The sequence below is a fragment of the Harpia harpyja genome, chromosome 18, assembly GCF_026419915.1.
Source record: "Harpia harpyja isolate bHarHar1 chromosome 18, bHarHar1 primary haplotype, whole genome shotgun sequence".
In the NCBI taxonomy this organism is placed as follows: Eukaryota; Metazoa; Chordata; class Aves; order Accipitriformes; family Accipitridae; genus Harpia; species Harpia harpyja.
In genome coordinates this window covers 4,494,127-4,513,618 of record NC_068957.1, presented here as the reverse complement: position 1 = coordinate 4,513,618, position 19,492 = coordinate 4,494,127, and the positions used below count along the sequence as shown (strand labels likewise).

General features: G+C 37.5%; 1 protein-coding gene across 4 annotated transcripts in view; it reads right to left on the bottom strand.

Annotated features, from left to right (window-relative positions):
- Positions 1–3,473: 3,473 nt before the first annotated feature.
- AMMECR1 (AMMECR nuclear protein 1) overlaps positions 3,474–19,492 on the bottom strand; it is a 105,004-nt gene continuing 88,985 nt past the window's right edge. For 2 of the 4 annotated variants that reach the window (XM_052813168.1, XM_052813167.1), the window contains exons 5-7: positions 12,039–12,129; positions 10,253–10,349; positions 3,474–5,207 (exon numbers count right to left, since the gene is read on the bottom strand). In XM_052813168.1, the coding sequence (XP_052669128.1) occupies positions 5,093–5,207; positions 10,253–10,349; positions 12,039–12,129 (303 nt within the window). In that variant the 3' untranslated portion in view covers positions 3,474–5,092. Of the gene's footprint in view, positions 5,208–10,252; positions 10,350–11,924; positions 12,130–19,492 lie in introns of those variants that run through there. The other 2 variants (XM_052813166.1, XR_008239052.1) reach the window with 2 other exon arrangements.

The window sequence follows — 19,492 nt, the reverse complement described above, 5'->3', positions numbered from 1 at the left end:
ACTGTGTTAAGACTAAAAGCTTTTGGGGAAGGGGAAAAAACCTCCTCCCTGTCAGTGCAAACTCTGCACTGTAATTTTTTTCCATAAAATTAGATCAACATGACAGTCTACACATTAGCTAGGTACAGTATGCAAGATAAGATAAAGAAATCCCTCATGGCAAAGTAAGCCTCGATATTCTTTAAAATCACACCTACTGCTGTAAGTGTAAATATGAAGAAAATGTACTGAAATTATTTTAGGTGATACTTGAAGATGTTCTTTGATACACAGTTTGCCACATTACTCTGTTGAATAATGTTGCTACAAGTACCATAGGCAATGTGTCGGTTACACCAGTATAACTGGTTCTGCAACAAAGTTTTGCTTCAAAAGGTTAAAACCACTTCCCCCTCCCGGAGAATAAGGAGCCCAAGCCTGGACAAAATTCCATGTTTAAAGTTAGACATAAAAAGTACAAAACTGAACTGATATAAATACCGATAAATATACTGATATCAATCATGATATAACTGATATAAATGCTGATATAACTTGGAGTGTTTAGTGACTCGCTTCTGAATTAGACTGAAAGCTGCATGCACCTGTCCACAATCTGTTCCTACAGCAGGCAAAATGGAGAGACAGAGTTAATCACAGAAAAAGACTTCTAACACATCATCAGCCTTTAACACTAAGTGCAAACGTTTAAATAGAAAAATTGACCAAGCCGCACAAGTAAGCAGAGAAACATGAAAAGAAATGGTGATTCTTTTTCCTTATTTTATTGGGTAAATGATTTAAAAGGTAATAACAATAGTGTTAAAACTACTACAATATCTTTCCACAGCCATATCTCACAGACCCACAGATAACCTTCTATTTTTTTTTTTTTTGCTTTTTCCCCATTTTTCTCTTTTTAAGCCGTACTTATATTAAAATGCCCATTTCAACAGTTTCTTCACACTAATAGCAATTAAATGTGGAAGGAAGGAGGATCTAGTTATAAAGGAAGGGGGTTCAGGTAATCTGTGATATTATTGTAATCAATCAAGTTACTAAGAAAGGAAAAGACAGAGGCCTTACAAGCTACTCCAGGTAGCTCTAAGCCCATTGTGTGTCACCATTGCATTAAAGATAACTCAAGATGCTGGTGAACAATTTAAAGTAATTCTTTTTGTAACATATAAAACACTAAAATAACTTAGAAACTAGATCCAAATATCTTGAAAAGAATCAACTTTGATATACAAAAACAGTCATAAGTTGTTACAAAAGTTTCAAACAAAAGTTTGTTTTCTCAGTGCGTTTATGTACCAGCGCAATTACTGGGTCCAGAGCAAAGAAAGAGGTTTTTATTTTTTATTTATTCTTTAACAGTAATAAAAAACGAGGAAAACATATCTTTGTATATAAAGAATCATTGCTGGTCTTAAGAATAAATGTAACCAGAAACCCTTAAATCTGAGAGGCACACTTTGGGTTTCTCTCTTTTTTTTTTTTTTTTTAACTTTTTTCTTTTTTTAAACATAAAAGGAAAGTCACCAGTTTATTTAAATGGAGGAGATATTCAGACTCCCCAAATAAACTTAATTCAATTAACATCACTAGCAAAAATCAGTTAGAAACTGTACAAAAATAAAAAAGTTAACACATTTAATCCTGCAGGGATTTTGTAAGGACTGGAAGGCAGGCTTTAGGAGCAGCATTTGGGCATGGCTGGAGGCTTCTTTGGTTCGATCTAACACACATAAGAGATGTAACCTACTCCAGACAACAATTTTAAAAACCCGCACATTTGAAGACAAGTAAAGAGGTCCGTATACAAACGCCAGGGTGTGCAAATGGATTTGCCTGCCTTGATTTAATAGTGTATCTGAGGTCAGAACTCTAGTGTGCCCTCCCCCTGCTATCATCAGCATTGGGGTCGAGATGGTGAGAAGTCAGTGCTACAGCAGTCTAGGCAGAAGGAAGGCCACTTGAAGCATGACTAGGTAATAGTTTCATGTCAAGTCTACAGCTTTGTTGTCTTAATTCAGTTTACAGAACAGGGTTTTTAGGAACATTAAGCAAAAGAATTAAAAAACCCCCCAACAATCTCTTGAATGGAATAAGGCAAACTGTGTAGTGCTCATAAAAAATCAGCATTCCAACTTAAACAGTGAAATAAGCTACTTGGTTGTACCTTAACTTCTTACAAAGTACCCCAAATTAAGACAAAAAAAAATTTAAAAATCTGTATCTAAACCCAGCAATATATCTAAAAGGGTACTAAACATAACTACGAGGGAATGACATTTGTGAAAGCAATTGTTGCTCAGCTTTAAGCGAACAGACCTATTCTGTCCCAGTGCATGTCACAGTGAACTGCACGTTTTGTACAAATAAACCTACAATTACACAGACACAATCCATAGCATTTTCAGCACTTGCATGCTGAGGAGGTAGGTGCCCTAGAAACACTGTAGATAGACTGATTATTCCAATCTTTTAAGAAAAATATCATACAATCTGATTGACCACAGACTCTGTAACAGTTTTTTAATTAGTGATACAAAACTCTGGTCCAGAAGGGTCTGGCATTAACTCATTTCAAAAGCACACCTTTACAGTTTGTATAACACCCTTTTAACTATATTTTTAAGCAACAGCTACTAAGAGATAGACAAAAATGCATTGTGCATTATGCTGTATACAAAAAGGAGACAAAACTATCCTTTTCTCCCCCAAGCCATGGTGGGAAGTATTGCTGACCTTGTCCTTAAAAACCTGCAGGATTGTTTATTCATCAGTATATCATTATTACACTGGTAAGAAATTCTGTATAACATCTGCATATATCGAAGATTTTTTTAAAAATCTGATATGATTTTAGATCCGCATGACCAGTCACGTGACCTGCTTGAGGTTGATTAGCACCTTTCAATACATATATATTTTTATATATAATAGATCTTTTTAAAAAACTTCTAACAATGAGCTCATACAGAAGCATGAGCATGCTGTAACGAGATGACAGATAAAGATGGGGTTGGATGACTTTTTTTTTTTTTTTTTTTTGCAGCAGAATGATTCAGTTTGTGCTCAGTTTCCCTATAAGGGCAAGAAAAAAAAACCAACACAACTCTATCAGGTAGCCACTTGTTCACAATTTCCACTTGAAGACTAATCCATTTAAAAGTGTTCCCCAAGTAGAAACAAGACAACAGTATCATCCAAAATAACCTCTGTATAAACATCTATTAATTTTTGCAGCCTCTGGCTGGCATCTTTTGGCTCCTGAAATTTCAGGCCCTCTGCTTATAAATTAAGGCATCACAACTGAAAATGTTAGTATTTGGACATCAAATGCTGTGGATGAAGGAATACCAGAGACCTTCTACAAGAACCTCCATGGAAATTAAGTGGCAAAGCTAACCTTGCATAAGGGATGAGCATAATTTATCCATATCTGTTTTTGAAACCCTATTGAAACATTTTTACAATTAGTCTGATTTAACAACTGAATTTTAATTGATTTTATCTATTTGAATTTTATATATCTATGTATTTACAAACATTCATTATTCAAAATAACTGGAATTTCTGCTTACTGTGTTTTACTTACTCATATTAGGAAGGTCTTTTCTGTAACAGATGGCGTGTATTGTCCCCTAGAATACGCACTGAACTACAACAGGTATTAGTGGGAGTTCTGCAGGCACATGAGCAAGGAGCTAGCTCCTACCATAAACTGGGCTTGCAAATACACCACGCATACCTTTTACTAATTCCTATTTTTACAGCAGGAAAAAGTTGCAATCAGTTTTCTTTCTTCTGCCGTGTGGAGGGGTATCAGAATTATTACACAGTACTTACAGCTCTCAAGTACTATTCCTGCAATAGATGAAAACATGTAAAATTATGGCATACTTGTCCTGTGCTCTTTCACAACAGTCTTTTTTCTTTTTTTTTAAACAATAGTTAACTTTATCTAACTACTCATGACTTGATAAAACTCAACAAGTTCAAAAGCAGAAGAGAGAACAAAACAGGGATTTTTCTTTTCCAAAATAGGTTTGCTATAAAAAAAAAAAATCTCACTTTAAAAAAAAAAAATCCCCAGAAACCTGACACCAGAGCAGACTCAATATAGTTTGCTAGAATGTCTGGCATATTTGCTATATTTTTTCTATGAATTTTATATATAAGTATATAGTTATGTCATAGTCAAAGGCACTAAAATCTAAATCCATTTTCTTCCTAATATGACATTGGCTACTCACCAACCTGTTTTTAAAAATGAATGTCACTCCTAATTTGAGATCATCAGAAAGGCATCATCTCATTACAAATGCATTATTATGACTAGTCTTGACAGGGCTGGATTGCCCTTGATTCCCAGCACAGAATGGGAGACAAAGGTATCTGGTAGCCTACTGGATTATGTCATGCCCTATCAATTAGACCACTTGATTCTGAAAATGCTGCCGTGTTAACATCACCTCTCATTGTACATGTAATTGCTTCTCTTCGTCCAAAAAAGCATTTTGTATGTCAGCCTTGACGTTTTGGCTGTATGTGCTGGATCTGAAGATCATGTACATAGCTACACAAAAATCTTTACTGTGGGGGTGAGATATTGTACGCACAACATTATTAAGAACGTTATGAAAATGCAATTCATTGTCTAGTATAATACCTGAATCTGATATGTTTCATTCCCTGTCACACCTATTAATGCAAAAGCCATGAACGCCTTTTTGCTAAGCAAAGCATCCCTAACTGTAATCCTTAAACTCTTCCTTCCATCCACAGTCACAGAAAGCCTTGATTGATATAATTCAATGTTAACAAAGTAGAAATTTAAAATTTCATAAAAAACCCAAGGGCTATATATGCTGCAAAAAAATCTGCAGTGATTCAATAATAAAAAAAGTATGGGATCTTTGTAGTAATGCAGTTTTCCCTCCCGTTGCCATGATGAGCTTAACCAAGTAAGAAGCCTCAACATGGCAACGGAAACTATCATCATAAAATGGTACAGTAATAGAGATAGCTAGACCAAGAAGGGGCAGGGTCTCCTGGGAAGAGGTCTGCAGAGAGGTCCAGTGACTGGTCATGCGGCTCAGTGTCAGGAATAATGGTTGTACGGTGGAAGGGGGTGCCCAATACCATTTTGGAAGTGATGATGCTGACGATGGGCAAGATACTCTGTGTAGCTCATCGTCATCTTCTCACTACGGTACCTAGAAAAGAGCAAAGCAGCAAATTCAAGAACTGTTACCAGGAAGCTGTAAGTAGCACTGAAAACACTGCACTAGTGGTATGTTTAATGATAACGGCTCTGTACTTCTGATGTTATGAATAAGACTAACTTCAGTTGCACAAGGGCAGGGAGGGAACCACCATGGCTGTCAGGGTCATTCTTGACTCACATGATAAATCACAACATAAGCGCTTATGAAAAATATTTTAAGCAAACAGAACCGTTAAAAATTGCTGCCTACTACGTTGCTTGAAGTAGAGGGAATAGAAGCTCATGATGATTTATTGAGAATGTCCCATATCTTCAGCCAACTCTCTCTATAAAACCTAGGAGAAAAACTAAACAAGCACTACGGATTTTTGGGCTGTTTTTAAACAATCAGTATCAATTGCCTGCCAAATTCTGCTATTAAAATAATCCCAGCTACATTAAATGGCATTACATTCTTTTTAGCCTAGAATCACAGAATATCTCAAGTTGGAAGGCACCCATCAGGATCATCAAGTCCAACTCCCTGCTCTTCGCAGAACTACCTAAAACTAAACCATATGACTAAAAGCGTCGTCCAGATGCTCCTTGGACTCGGACAGGCTTGGCGCCGTGACCACTTCCCTGGGGAGCCTGTTCCAGTGACTGATCACCCTCTCAGTGAAGAACCTTTTCCTAGTGTCCAATCTGAACCTCCCCTGACGCAGCTTCATTCCATCTCCTCGTGTCCTATCTCTGGTCACCAGAGAGAGATCGGCACCTCCCCCTCCCCTGCTCCCCTTGAGGAAACTGTAGACTGCGACGAGGTCACCCCTCAGCCTTCTCTTCTCCAAGCTGGACAGACCAAGTGACATCAGCCACTCCTCGTAAGTCTTGCCCTGGAGGCCTTTCACCATCTTGGTCACCCTCCTCTGGACACACTCTTAACAGTCTGATGTCCTCCTTCTACTGAGGCGCCCCAAACTGCACACAGTACTGAGGTGGGACCGCACCAGTGCAGCGTAGAGTGGGACGATCACCTCCCTCGACCGGCTGGCTGTGCTGTGCTTGATGCACCCCAGGACACGGTTGGCCCTTTAGGCTGCCAGGGCACACTTAACTCATATTCAGCTTGCCATCCACCCAGACCCCCAGGTCTCTTTCCACAGGGCTGCTCTCCAGGCTTTTGTCCCCCAGTTTGTCCATGTAACCAGGATTACCCCGTCCCAGGTGGAGAATCTTGCACTTGCTCTTGTTAAATTTCACACAGTTGGTGATTGCCTAGCTCCCTAGTCTATCCAGATCTCTCTGTAAGGCCTCTCTACCCTCAAGGGAGTCAACAGCTCCTCCTAGTTTAGAATCATCAGCAAACTTAATTGACTCCTGTGTCCAGGTCATTTATAAAAATATTAAAGAGCACTGGCCCTAAAACTGAGCCTTGGGGAACCCCACTGGTGACTGGCCACCAGCCTGATGTCACCCCATTTACTAAAACTCTTTGAGCCTGACCCGTCGGCCAATTGCTCACACGATGTATTATGGACTTGTCTAGCTGTATGCTGGACGTTTTGTCCAGAAGGATACTGTGAGAGATGGTATCAAAAGCTTTGCTAAAATAAAAGAACTCCACATCTACTGCTATCAACTAGATGGATGACCTTGGCATAAAAGGAAATTTAGTTAGTTAAGCAGGACTTTCCCCTCGTGAACCCGTGCTGGCTATGACCAATGACTGCGTTGTCTCCCGCGTGTTTTTCAGTAACTCCCAGAATAACCTTCTCCATAATTTACCAGGCACTGAAGTGAAACTGACAGGCCTGTAATTACCAGGGTCTTCCTTCTTACCCTTCCTGAAAAATGGGACAATATTTGCCAGCTTCCAGTCGACTGGGACCTCTCCAGAGTCCCAGACGGTTGGAGAGAGGTCCCACAATAACATCGGCCAGCTATATGTAACTAAAAGCAGAATCCAGGCCCTGACAACAAATGTTTTAGATATACTTGCATCAGTATTGTTTGACAACAAGGAACATATTGCCACATTTACACTTATCTGTGGAAGTGTAAAATCTACACAAAAACACTATTCCACATTTCCACAAATTTCACTTAGAAAGACCTTGCATAAGAGATCTGACAGATGAGGTTTGGTGAATCCAGCTACAGTGATTTAAAATATTGCCACCTCTCCTTTCTATCATATTTTTCTTCTGGAGTTGCTCTGGTTGTTCTCTCCTCTTTTAGGTCTGAAAAAAACACAACAGATGGCTCAACCACTTGCACTCACAACCCAACACAAAAGTTTAAACTACGGTGGAGTTACCAACTGCAGCAATTAAGGTGGCAAACACATTTTGCTTCTGTTGCCTCTTTGCCAGAGGAACAGAGCAGAACATCTTACACTTGCAGCTTTTTGCTTCAGTGGACGTGTTTCAGAGCACCAAAGGTGCCCACGCTTCCTTGATACAACAGCGTTTGTTAATGATGTACTAATTTAACAAATGGCCACTGGTCCTTGCTGAGAGATTAGCTGCAGCTCTTCTTGAACTGCTGTGAATGGTAAGCGGCACTCTGCACTTGACGAGTAAGCTGGTCTGTGAATGAAATCCCCTGCCACTGAAACTAAACCATAAGCTTGGCAGTTAATGAAGGTTGTAAGTGGGTCAAAGCAGGCCAAAGGCTGCCTGACGAGAATCACATCTGCTCGTTTAAGCAGATGGAGGAGAAAATGCAGTTACTGTCCTTACACATTCTAGACCCCTAGAATAGGTACTCTTCTTTCAGCTCTGCTATTTTTTAGCTCTCTTCTTCAAAACGGGGCCAGAACTACTGGGTATTCACTTGAAGTGAAGATAGTTAGCAATAGATTGGTTTTGATCAGCTTAAAGCTTCATTCACACACAGGCCATTCACTTTAGTTTAGAGACTTGAAAAAGAAGTTAAAGGCACTTATTCCACTCTTCCAATAGATGTTTTACTGTATGACAAGAAGTTATTAAAATGAGACTCTAAAAAAAGGTTGTCCAATGCTGGGAAATGGTAACTATTTTAATACTACTGTTTATAATATGTTAGTAAAAGCTGGGGTTTTAAGCAAGTAAAGCAGCCAAAAAAAATATTTCTTCTGAACATTAAAAATTATGCTTTGTTTATTCCACTTATCAGGCCAGTGATTTTGCTAGCAGTTCAGATGTTGTGAACTTAAATACACTAAACATGGGGGGTTTGGTGGTTTGTTGGGTTTTTTGGGGGTGGGGGGTAGGTTTTTTGTTTGTTTTGATCTGTGCTTACATGCCATTGCTCCAAACAAAATCACGTAGCTGGAAGAAAACGTGCTATGTAGAATTTTTGTTTCTTGGAAAAATATAATCCTTATTTATTGAGGTGTGCAGAAATTGTCATTTAAGTACTATAGCACTCTTACTCTTGCCCTCAGCTATCTCCGTATATTCTTTTTGAACAGAAGATAACAAGGTGTACAGCTGAAATAAATTAAAAGGAGATTGGGGTTCTGCATTTGGAAATTCAGCTGGATTCTGTAAATCCTTCCTCCCTAATTTAACTTTCAGAATAGCATGTTTTCCTTAGTCACAGCTACTCCACAGTAATCAGGTTCCTACAAGAATCCAGAATTCTGAAGAGTGACTAAGATACAAAGTCTTTATTCTTCATCCACAAGATCACTGAACAAGCAATTCCTCTAAGACTAAAATATTTATCTTTCTAATAAATTCTTTACCTTCTATCTGGTCTAAACATTAACTACTACTAAGTAATAGCAAGATCTGTAGATGAAGATGACAAATGTGGAAGCTAAAAAGAACCAGAATCTCAGGTCTTTGTCCTATGAAAGTACATAAACAATCAGGAGAATCCAAGTATTTTCAAATGTCTGAAATGAAAGGATTGGGTTTTAATTATGGACAAGGAAGTCAAGTCTGGCTTACACCTAGCTGCACTAAGTAGGAAAGAACTTCCAAAGAACTGAGGACACAGAAACAAGAGTAAGATACACAACATTTTTAGAACTGATCTTGTGACCTACAAGTCCCTAAAAGTTGATAAAAGATAGGAAGGATAACAGTTTTGGACAAAGGATTCTAACTTTGTTACTTGTATTAATAGTATGTCAAGTGTGGCCTCCCTGAAGAGGATGAACAGTCAATACTTCCTTATGACATAAGATTTAGAAAAGTCTTATTTCTCCAAGCATGGAATAGATAACTAGAGTTTAGCAGTCATTTTACACTGCAAGCTTATAAAAATATATAGTTTTAGAGGCGTTGTTATAGACATTTACTCCTCCACCCTTCACCATGTAACTATAATATTATGGGCAGAATATCTGCTGCCAATTCTAAAATATTTTGGCTCCCACCCACTATGAAGCCCTCAGGAACACATTTTATTAAATTAGCAAAATCAAAATACACTAGCGTGTGAGTGACAGAGTATGAAATAAAATATTAAATTCATGTCTTCACTCCTGAGACTACCCTGACATAGTTTAACTAGTACCCTGACTGTCAAATCAGCTACCTAGTTTGCATACCTAACATCTGTTAAGATAAGGGAAACCTGTATTCCAGAGGAGATAAAAAAAGACCAGGTGCTTTCTTTGGGAGCTGAACAGGTTACTAGCACTGAGGGGCCTCCATGACTTCACAGCGGCAGACCCATAGTGCACCATCTGCTCAAATACAAATTGACAATGGCAAGTAATCCTTGTTAATAGCCGCCAACGAACAAACTGTAAAAAGCAAGAGCTAATACACTGCAAAGATTTTCCAGAGTTACAAAACAAAATATGCGGGTACCCTGACATATATGTAGCCTGATATTTCACAACAGCCTTTTCTTTCTTGCTTAGTGCCACTAATCCCTATGCAAGGCACAGATAGCAGTACAGACTTTTGAGACTATTATGAAAAGAAAGAAATCATTAATAATATATACAGGAAAGCATACTATTAACATCTGAAATAAGCACTTACCAGGAATGAACACACCGCAGTGTTACAAAAACAGGACTTATCTATAGTATCCCATGATGCATACCTGGTTAGCTTTATTGTTTTCCTGAATTCATTAGTAATCGGAGCTTTGTAGCCTCCTTTCCTCAATAAGGAATCTATGGTTTGAATGTGGTCCCATCCTGTTGAATTTTACAGTAGTAAAAATTAGTGAGAAGTATAGCAATAAGAATAGATGTTGCAAAAATACAGTACAATATGTAGTGTTATTGATAATGAAAGTGCTCTGCTGAGGTTCTGCATAAAACATACAACATTCTTCCCTACTTAAGAACAGTTGAAGGAAATATGACATACAGGATTTCTTTACACACAAAGTTCGCTCTACGAACAACATGTATTCAACGTGTATTTTTTATCTTGTAGTTGAAATATTTTAAAAGTGGACCCACTATATCCAGGTGTCCTAGATTGGGGGCGAGATACAAAATTAAACTTTTCTGAAAGGTTCAGGTATGATCAGGTATCACAATCACTTTATACATTATAAATGGATATGACAGTATGAAAAATTAAATTTCTGTATAAAATAAAATTTAAAAGAATTATTAGTTGAACATGTGCAGAGAACTTTAGAGATTAGACTTCTTCATAAATATCACAACTCTACAGTGATATGTCTAATTTCAGAACTACTAGTCTGGGTAATAAAAAAAAGAAGGATTAAAAATACAGATTCATTACTGTTCTCAATAAAATCTTCACGCTATTCAAAACTCCTACTTACTGATTTAAAAGAGCCTAATATTTTAAGTAGCTGTTAGACATGTTATTTCCAAAAGATGCAATTAGATTAGTCACATTGTTACATTTAAAAAAAAAAAAAAAAAAAGGTAGTTTTGAGTACATAAAAATACAAATGGTAGTTTTGGGTACTTTATAAAGAGTCAGATTGCAATGCACAGTCTACTAATACTATTTAGAAATTTAAACACCATCCCCCCAATTCCTGAATTTAAAAGAAGCTTGGAAAGTCTCTAAACTTTTAAGTGACTATTTGGAAACAGAATTATCAATTAAAGATGATCCTCAGTAAAGGTTTCATCCTATTCCTTAGTAGACCAACTTAAATATAAAAAGTCGGAAAAAAAAAAAAGGCAGCAAAGCAAAATGTAAAAGATTGAGACACACTGTCAAGCTTGGAAGAAAAAAAAACCATAGTGAGTAGCCATAGTCAGCTGCTTGGTCCAAAAGATTACTATTCAACAAACTCTACTATAGTTTTTTTAATTCACAAACTTAAGTTGGTGCCTCTATTAAAAGGGACTTTAACAACATTATTTTGGACTTTCATAGTGAAAGTAATTCCCTTCCATCCACCAAAAACCCCAGGAAGCCAGTGTTTTTTAAAAGAAACTAAGTACTAGCAGAAAGTACCTAATTGGAAAAAAAAAAACCCACCCCACCATGATCATTGCAAATTTAGGAATAAATAAGCTGTTAAGATAATTGACCAGACATCCCATCACGTAACAGTTTTTGCATGTCACTAATATCACAGCATAACAAGTATACGAAAATTGGCAGCTTTTAACAACTGTAGTTGGTTGACAGCACTGCACCACCCCTCCATATTTTGTCTTCCTACAGCTACACAGCATTTATGACTTGTTTAAAAAACAGCTACAGTTAACTGAATCCCTATAAGGGGACCGATACAGGCATGTAATTGGCATTTTATATAAGAGTCTTCTTACAATTAAATATTGCTCCATCATCTGACATCAGTGCAAGGTCAAATATTGCATTTTAGATTTATATGTATGTTTAAATTCTTCACCAGATCATATGAAATAAAGTGCAACAATGACCTTGCTCCTTTGCAACCTCCGGTAAGTAGGTGGCGGTGCGTTTTGATCCTTTTTCATTGATGAATTCTATTCTAATGCCATGTACACCCACCTGCAAGAAATTGGCAGCTTTATTAGTACACTGAAAGAAAAAAAGATACAAGAGATTTCTAACATGATAAAACCCAAAACGTGAACCTTTCAGTGGTTAATACCATTTTGCAAAGAGTTTCAAGAGGTGGTACTGAAGTGAATGTAATCTTTTTGAAAGGTGTTCACCTTATAGCCTTGTAAGATCAGTAGCAGCACAAATATGGTCCTCAGCTCCCCACCACAGAGCTTCATCTCTGGTCTGAAGGAAAGCCAGCTGAGATGCAAAGGTCGTTCTGTCTCTGGGTTTTACTGTCTTCCTCTGACACTGTCAGCAATGTTGTTGCTGATAAAATCACCTGGTCACCAGATATAATCTGCAGGCAACCAAACAGCTGGCAAATCTAATGATGCTTCAATTAAGAGCATTAATTTTGTTCAAAGTAACAACTGAACAATGAAAGATTTGTCACACTACGAACTCGAGCCTGGAGCCTTCAAAATTTCTGCTAACATATGACGAGGAAAAGGAGGTATTCCAAAGCTTTCAGCTTCAAACTCCTATTTCCATGCTACTTAAGTACTCTAATATGACAAAATGCCAGTAGGGAAACCAAAATTACTAATACCAAGGAGTTAGACATATATAAAGTTGAACTGCCAAAAAAAAAAAAAAAAAAAAAAAAATTAGGCTAGGCACCTTTCCAGGGCATTGTTTAAGCACCCCTGTTTTCAAGGTACAATAATTCTGTTGAGAGTACCTGCACTTGGATCAGGCATGCCATAAAAGATACTCCATTGCCAGTAAGTTTTCAGTTGCTTTTGAGTTCTGTGCGTAAACACAAAGCATTAGTAGATGGACATTTTTATTTTCATGCCCACATAACTAAGATGTTATTTCCATTTAAATCCAAAGTTCCCAACATTGTATGTGGAAATGAATAGTTCATGTTTAAAAGGGTATGTTATTTGGTACGGCACTTCTTTTTGGACACAAAATTAATAGAAAAATGCTGTAACAGTTTTTCCAGTGACAACCTATTTTACTGTAACTGCATGACAGTCAAAAAACAAATAAGGAATATTTACAAAGCTCTACCACTTGTTCAATTAACATATTTGCTTATATTAAGACTTTATTTTTTAATCTTTATAATCATTATATGTAACATAAGCATGGGGAAATGGGAGGAAGAGTCTCTTATGGCTGGCCATGGCCTCAACAATTTTTCCTCATGAACCTAACACTTCTTAAATAGGAAAAATTACTTTGAGACTAATGAATTTATTAATTCACTGCAAATTTTAACACTCCTAAACCTAACTTTCATAACATGGATATATAATCACTACAGAGATCAAAACTCTATACTCAGATGATGTAATTATGAACCCAAAGGACCTGAAAGTAAAATGAAACAGTGTTAGAAGCTGAAATGAGCCTACTGAGTTTATTCCAAGAACAGAGTAAGTTTTTGCAGCTGGTGATTTTGTAACTGCCGATATTCAATTGCCTGAGCACCAAGATCAAATATTTTCAGGTTTTGCACACCTTCAAATCCTGCAGAATATTAGATTCTAAATTCTACACAACTGTTTTGCATAATAGCGACCATGTAGTATTCATGAGAAACTAACCAGAAGCACTAGGGATGTATTAAGTATGATGCAACATTCAAGCAGTAGGTAATTGCATTGCACTGGATGTTTCCCATTAACCATTTTAATGGACTTTTAGGCCCATCTGTAGAAGAGAAAGATGTAAAGCAAAATGAATAGGGCAACACAATGGCACCCACAACTCCTCTGGTTCGGAAAATTTCATAGCATTCTGTGAAGCATGAATTCCAACTGCGTAGCTAAGCAGTACTCCTAGTCCAGTACAAATGGCTTTTCATTGTTTAGCTCTAGTTAATCAAAAACAGGCCGGAGTTAAATAAATGGAAGCCCCACACAAGCAAAATAAGAATGATCCACACTAAGATTGGCATGGGCACAGTTAGGAATTTATTTTGACTTCCTCAAGAGACCAATGTTCCTGCATTGATGAAAACTATGAAATTTCCTAAACTATTCCTCTCTAAGATGGGAGGTAAAGGGTAGGTACATGTTTGGAAGGCATTAACTGGACTGTAACTGGCTTGCCTACCAGGCTCAGCACAGAATGTTATACAAAGCCTATGGCATACTTCTCAAACTAAAGTACTGATACACTACAGGCAAGTTTTTGTAGAATAACATCTGTCCGTGCAGTTCAGAAAAACAAGCCAAACAATCATCTTCTGCAAATGGAGTTTTACATTCTGTCTTGTCTATCACTATTTATTAGGGAAACGACTACATAGAGGTATCCTGAGCTGCAAAAAGACCACACAATTGCCATATCAGCCTCCCAAATGGGTAGGAATCTATTGAGACTGTTGCTGTTGGGAGAGGAAAGTGAGATAAGGAGAGACTTAGAAAGGCAACAAACCAATCTCCTCCAACAGAACTATTTTTATAGGGTTTTAGAGCCTGAAATACTGTGTACTATTTATCCAGTACTTGTAGATATAAACTTTCTGGCCCACTGTATAGGTGGCCAGAGGCTACCTAAAACTAGGTCCAGTGACAATATTAATTAAAAAACACAGACCTTTCCCTAAATCTAAGGATTGCACTAAACTACATATTTTACTTCTGAAGTGACCTCAACAGAACTTCAAAGTTTGTTGTGTATTTATACATACTCATATTCATTTATACGCATTCTTTTTTTAATTAATCATTTATTTACATACACTACGGAATGGGGGAAAACATGTACACACATTTATTGTTTTGCCAAGTGCTTCTGGCACTTTCTAGATTATTGCCCGTAATGCCTCTCTCTCTCTATCTGTCTCAGTTGGGCTAAGAAAGAATTGCTCCAAACCCCACCCCGAAACCAAAGTTCAAGCAACTCTCATGTTCGACTGTTCTGACTCAAAGTTCCAAATACAGTTTACAAATGTGTTCCTCGTGTACTGACTCTCCAGCCGTACCAAGAGGAAGAAATAACATGATTCTCATTAGACTATCAACATGGAATTTGGATAAGCATCTAAAACATCAACGCTTGTTGAAATTTAAGCTTCTAGTCCACTGTGGCGTAAATTATCATCTAATCGTTCTGTTCAGTTTTATCTACTGCACTGAAACCTGTAAGAGATTTGCATGCAATTATCACTAATTACTTTAAGACAAATTAATTGTAAACATTTTTTCAGAAATATATTAAAGCAGATAACAAAGAACCTGTTACAAAGGATCCACACGGGATACCCCGGAGCTGGAGTAGCGCAACCCCCCCTTGGTGTCAGAAACAAGTGCCTGCCTGGTCCTTAAGTTCACTCACTGTTTGCTGTTCTCCTCCGCCCAGGACTAGAGCCACGGCTCGATGTACAACCCTTACTGCCAGCGCGCCAGCGGAACCGCGACAAACTCTGCTTGCCCGCTCTCAGTTCTACCAGCACAAGCGTTCACGTAACCCCATGATGAACCAGATCAGGCTGTTCTGGGTTATGGCTAATCCTTCTACTGACTTACAGTTTGTCAGCTCGATCTTTGACCAGCGGCAAGCTATAAACATTTTCAAACAAAAGAGTTGGCCTGTAACTTGTACGGTGTTCCGTATGATACCACATAACACAGTAACTTTCCCCATTATTTACCTAACTAGTACTATGAAAATAACCATATACAAACTTGTCTGGAAATGGAATGCTTCAGGTTAAGCGACAATTGCTACTTATTAGAAGCTGACCCCCCCTTTTTATTAGCTGAATTCTACAGCTTTGTAGCCTCGCACATGTAGCAAATATGCTGGCTTCTTTCTGATCATCTTTAGTAGGGCTTAAATATTACACTCTGATTTAACAATGGAGGCAAAAGACTACTCAGGAGATATGCCCTCTGCTTCATGACAAGCATTTTTTTTTAACGAATCATGTATTTACATACATGGAATCACTGAATATTGTCCAAAGAGAACAAAATATCGAGATCAAGACTCTTTCTTCTCTGTTCTAAGGAATATAAGCTGTGAAAATTTCTGGTGCCGCTGCACTTGCAGGAAGGAAAGAATTTCCACAACTCTTAAATATGCTAACTTTGTCAACAATGAAAAGCCACCTTTCAGTCAACATTATTGGCTACAACTATTTAAGCTAATATTTAAACCAGGGCATACAGGCTAAAGGCCTTCGGTATCACCACAGCAAGCATGGACAATTCTGCAGATTTTACTTTACTGAAGAACAGTGACTTCAGGGCAAAGATCTCTTTCAAGGTATTTTAAGGAAGAGCCGCTGGTCAATTCTGGTTATTTATTACCCTGTTGGAATTACAATAATGTTTTCCAAAAATTTTCTTCTTATAATTACATACATTCATAATGTTTTAATACAAAAATAGGGAGAGGGTCTGAATTAGCAAGACAGGCTTTACCTTCTAGCAAAAAACCTCACAGATTCTTAATTAAATTAATGAGAAAATAAATTAAAAAGGTGTTCATTTGCTGTAACATGAAATAGAGAAGAAATTAGTAGAGGCACTCTTTTTTTCCCTAGAAATACAGAAAAGCAAAGCAAAGCACGCAGGGGATACATTAAATCATTTGCCATTGTAATGTACCTTGCAGCCGTACTCTCTCAAGGAGGCAGAGCCTGTAGCACCAAAGCTGGAATTGCAAGACCTACAACATGATCACACCTTATATATGCCATTTCTGGAATCTGAATCCACTCACAGGACCTTCCGAGTGTAGGCTTATTTGCCCAAATTGCAGACTTACAAGCTTCACAAACCAAACAGAAGTTCTTTCTAAAGGACCTAAAGCCACGATACTTCACAGCAACCTATTCAAACTCTTCTACATTTCTTCTTTTGGGGTGCTGCTAGCTACACACACAGTTCCCAGTGCAACACGAGATGCAAGTGTATCTGCATTAAGAACAAACTGCAAAACTGGAGGCATCCTGAGTCAGGAATTCAAATTTGTGCAGGAAAGAAAAGAGTCAGTAGAAGGACAGATCAAAAAGATGAGCTCAAGGAGAATGGAAATATGGATAAAGCTGAGTTTATGTGGGGAAAAGAATGACAGCTATCAATATCAAATGTGTTTAAAAATAATTGGTCTTTATGACTTGTCTCCCAAGTAGTCCTTTGATATCTGATCTTTAATAAAAGAGCAGTAGTATCAAGAAAGGAAACATATGTTAGAGTTTCTCATGTTGCCCACCTCTTTGAGATGGAAAGGCTGTGAAACTCCACCCCAGCAGCAACTGGACCACAGCAATGTTTCATGGGTTCTGTCTAGCAGAAATGAAGAACCAGTTCATACGCTCCCAGTGTTCATTTCAAAGCCCTACATCTGTTCAGCTATTAAAGTGCACTGCAATTCATATGAAGTCACATGTAAGTCAGAACACTAAATTATATTTTAGGAAGCATCCTCATGAACGATGGCATTGGAGTGGTCCTTTAAAGGTTTGTACTTTCTCCTAGTTACTTTTATAAAAAGTGAAAACAGCAGCAATTTGTAAAATCATATGGGAGCTAATAGCAGTCAATTCACTCATATCTCCTGTTTACTTGGTTGAAGTTTCTGCTGCAAAAGGATCTCACATTGCTTTTTACAACTGAAATATTAATTTACTTAGTTTGGGAAGATAATTCATTAATCAGAGAAAAGAAGCTCTATCACTCTGCTTCAGGATATAGGAGACACTCCCGAGCCGTGTCTTCAAACAATCTTGTCTCCAAGCCACCGGAGCACTGCGAGTTGTCTGAATTGGCAATTCTGAAATATTGTGATCTCTGTCAGCAAATTGCTGAATTGGCTCCCACAAGATCATCAGTAGCATACCTACAGAAGTAAGGTCTCCTAACCAGGCTGATGTTTTTCAGGATGATCTGGAAATTAGCATTATACGAGACGAAAGATGCAGAATCTCTTTACATCATACTCTAGACGTCCTGAAATGTCTTTCTGCCATTAATATTGTGTAACTGCAGCTCCCTTAAAAGAAACATGGATGACATAAGCTATCTCACTGACAGGGGCACAAACAGTGGTGAATCATTCTTTTAAGAGCCAACAATTACAAATTTTGTCCTTCTCATATTTATACACACCCCCCCACCCCTTTTGCATGGAAAGCTTGTGGATCATGAAACAGTTTTATATGACACAATCACTTAAGAAGCATGTTTAACTTATAGGAAAAAAGGAGAAAAAAAAATCATGGTACCTACTTTGTGACCATTTCTTAGAATTCCTAGGAATTTGCTAGAGGTTTTAAAAACCTATCATTAAGAAACCTTATGTGAAATAGGAGAGAGCAACAAAGCAAATGAGTAACACAAGAACTATTATATTTCTGACCCCTCCATTCTTCCCTCCTAAGTCAGGGCTTTCCAATAAGAAGAATCGTGAGAATCCATAAAATCAGTCAGAACTGAGCAAGGCTACAGTTCTGCATTAAGCTTGTTTACACTGTTGTTGAAGTCTCTAGGATTCTGCAACAAGATATAGAAAGGACATAGAAAGTAAAAGCCTCCTTTGTTTCATACAAGTCTTGAAGTTATGAATCAGAACTCTCCCAAGGAACAAAGTTAAAACCAGTCTTTCCAAGGGAGAGTGGATTTTTGAACTCAGGCTTTGGTTTCAGCTTCTCTTTAAGGATGAATATTTTGGTCATCTTCAAAGTTTATTATTGAGAGAATAAAATGGCGTCTAATAATATTAATAGACTACCACATGGAAAGAGCTAAATGCTATTTCATTATGCACTTCACGCTTTTAAAGAGACATTTTCTGAGTGTATTCATAGTCTGGTTTTTAATAAATTATAATAAATGAAATTAAACTGAAAACATCACAATGGTTACTACCAGAAGTCAACCTAGTAAAGCAGAAAAATTCTACTAGTTTTAATTTTGACTTCCAGCTTGGTTTAGTATTAAAAGTCCCCACAGTTTTGATTACTTGAAAACATTGTTTAAAGTACTCTAACAGCTCAGTGACAAGACAAAACTACCTCTCTGAAAAAAGCTTCTTGTTGAGAATGCACACACAGTTTCAGCTAAGATTTATTTTTGGTCTGACATTACATTAAAAAAAAAATGAGTAATTCTGATTATGGTGAAAATGCTGATAAACCCCAAAGGAAACTTACATTCATCTCATTCAGAATTACATATCGGAAGGTAAGAAGCCCTTGTCATTATGAGTTGAACAGAAAATGCATTTTTATTAGATTTTCAGCTACTGTAAAATTCATAATGCTGAGATTACTGCTGGGTACCACCATTCTTATACAGTAGGGCCTCTTACCATTTTAACAACAAATGAAATTTCTATT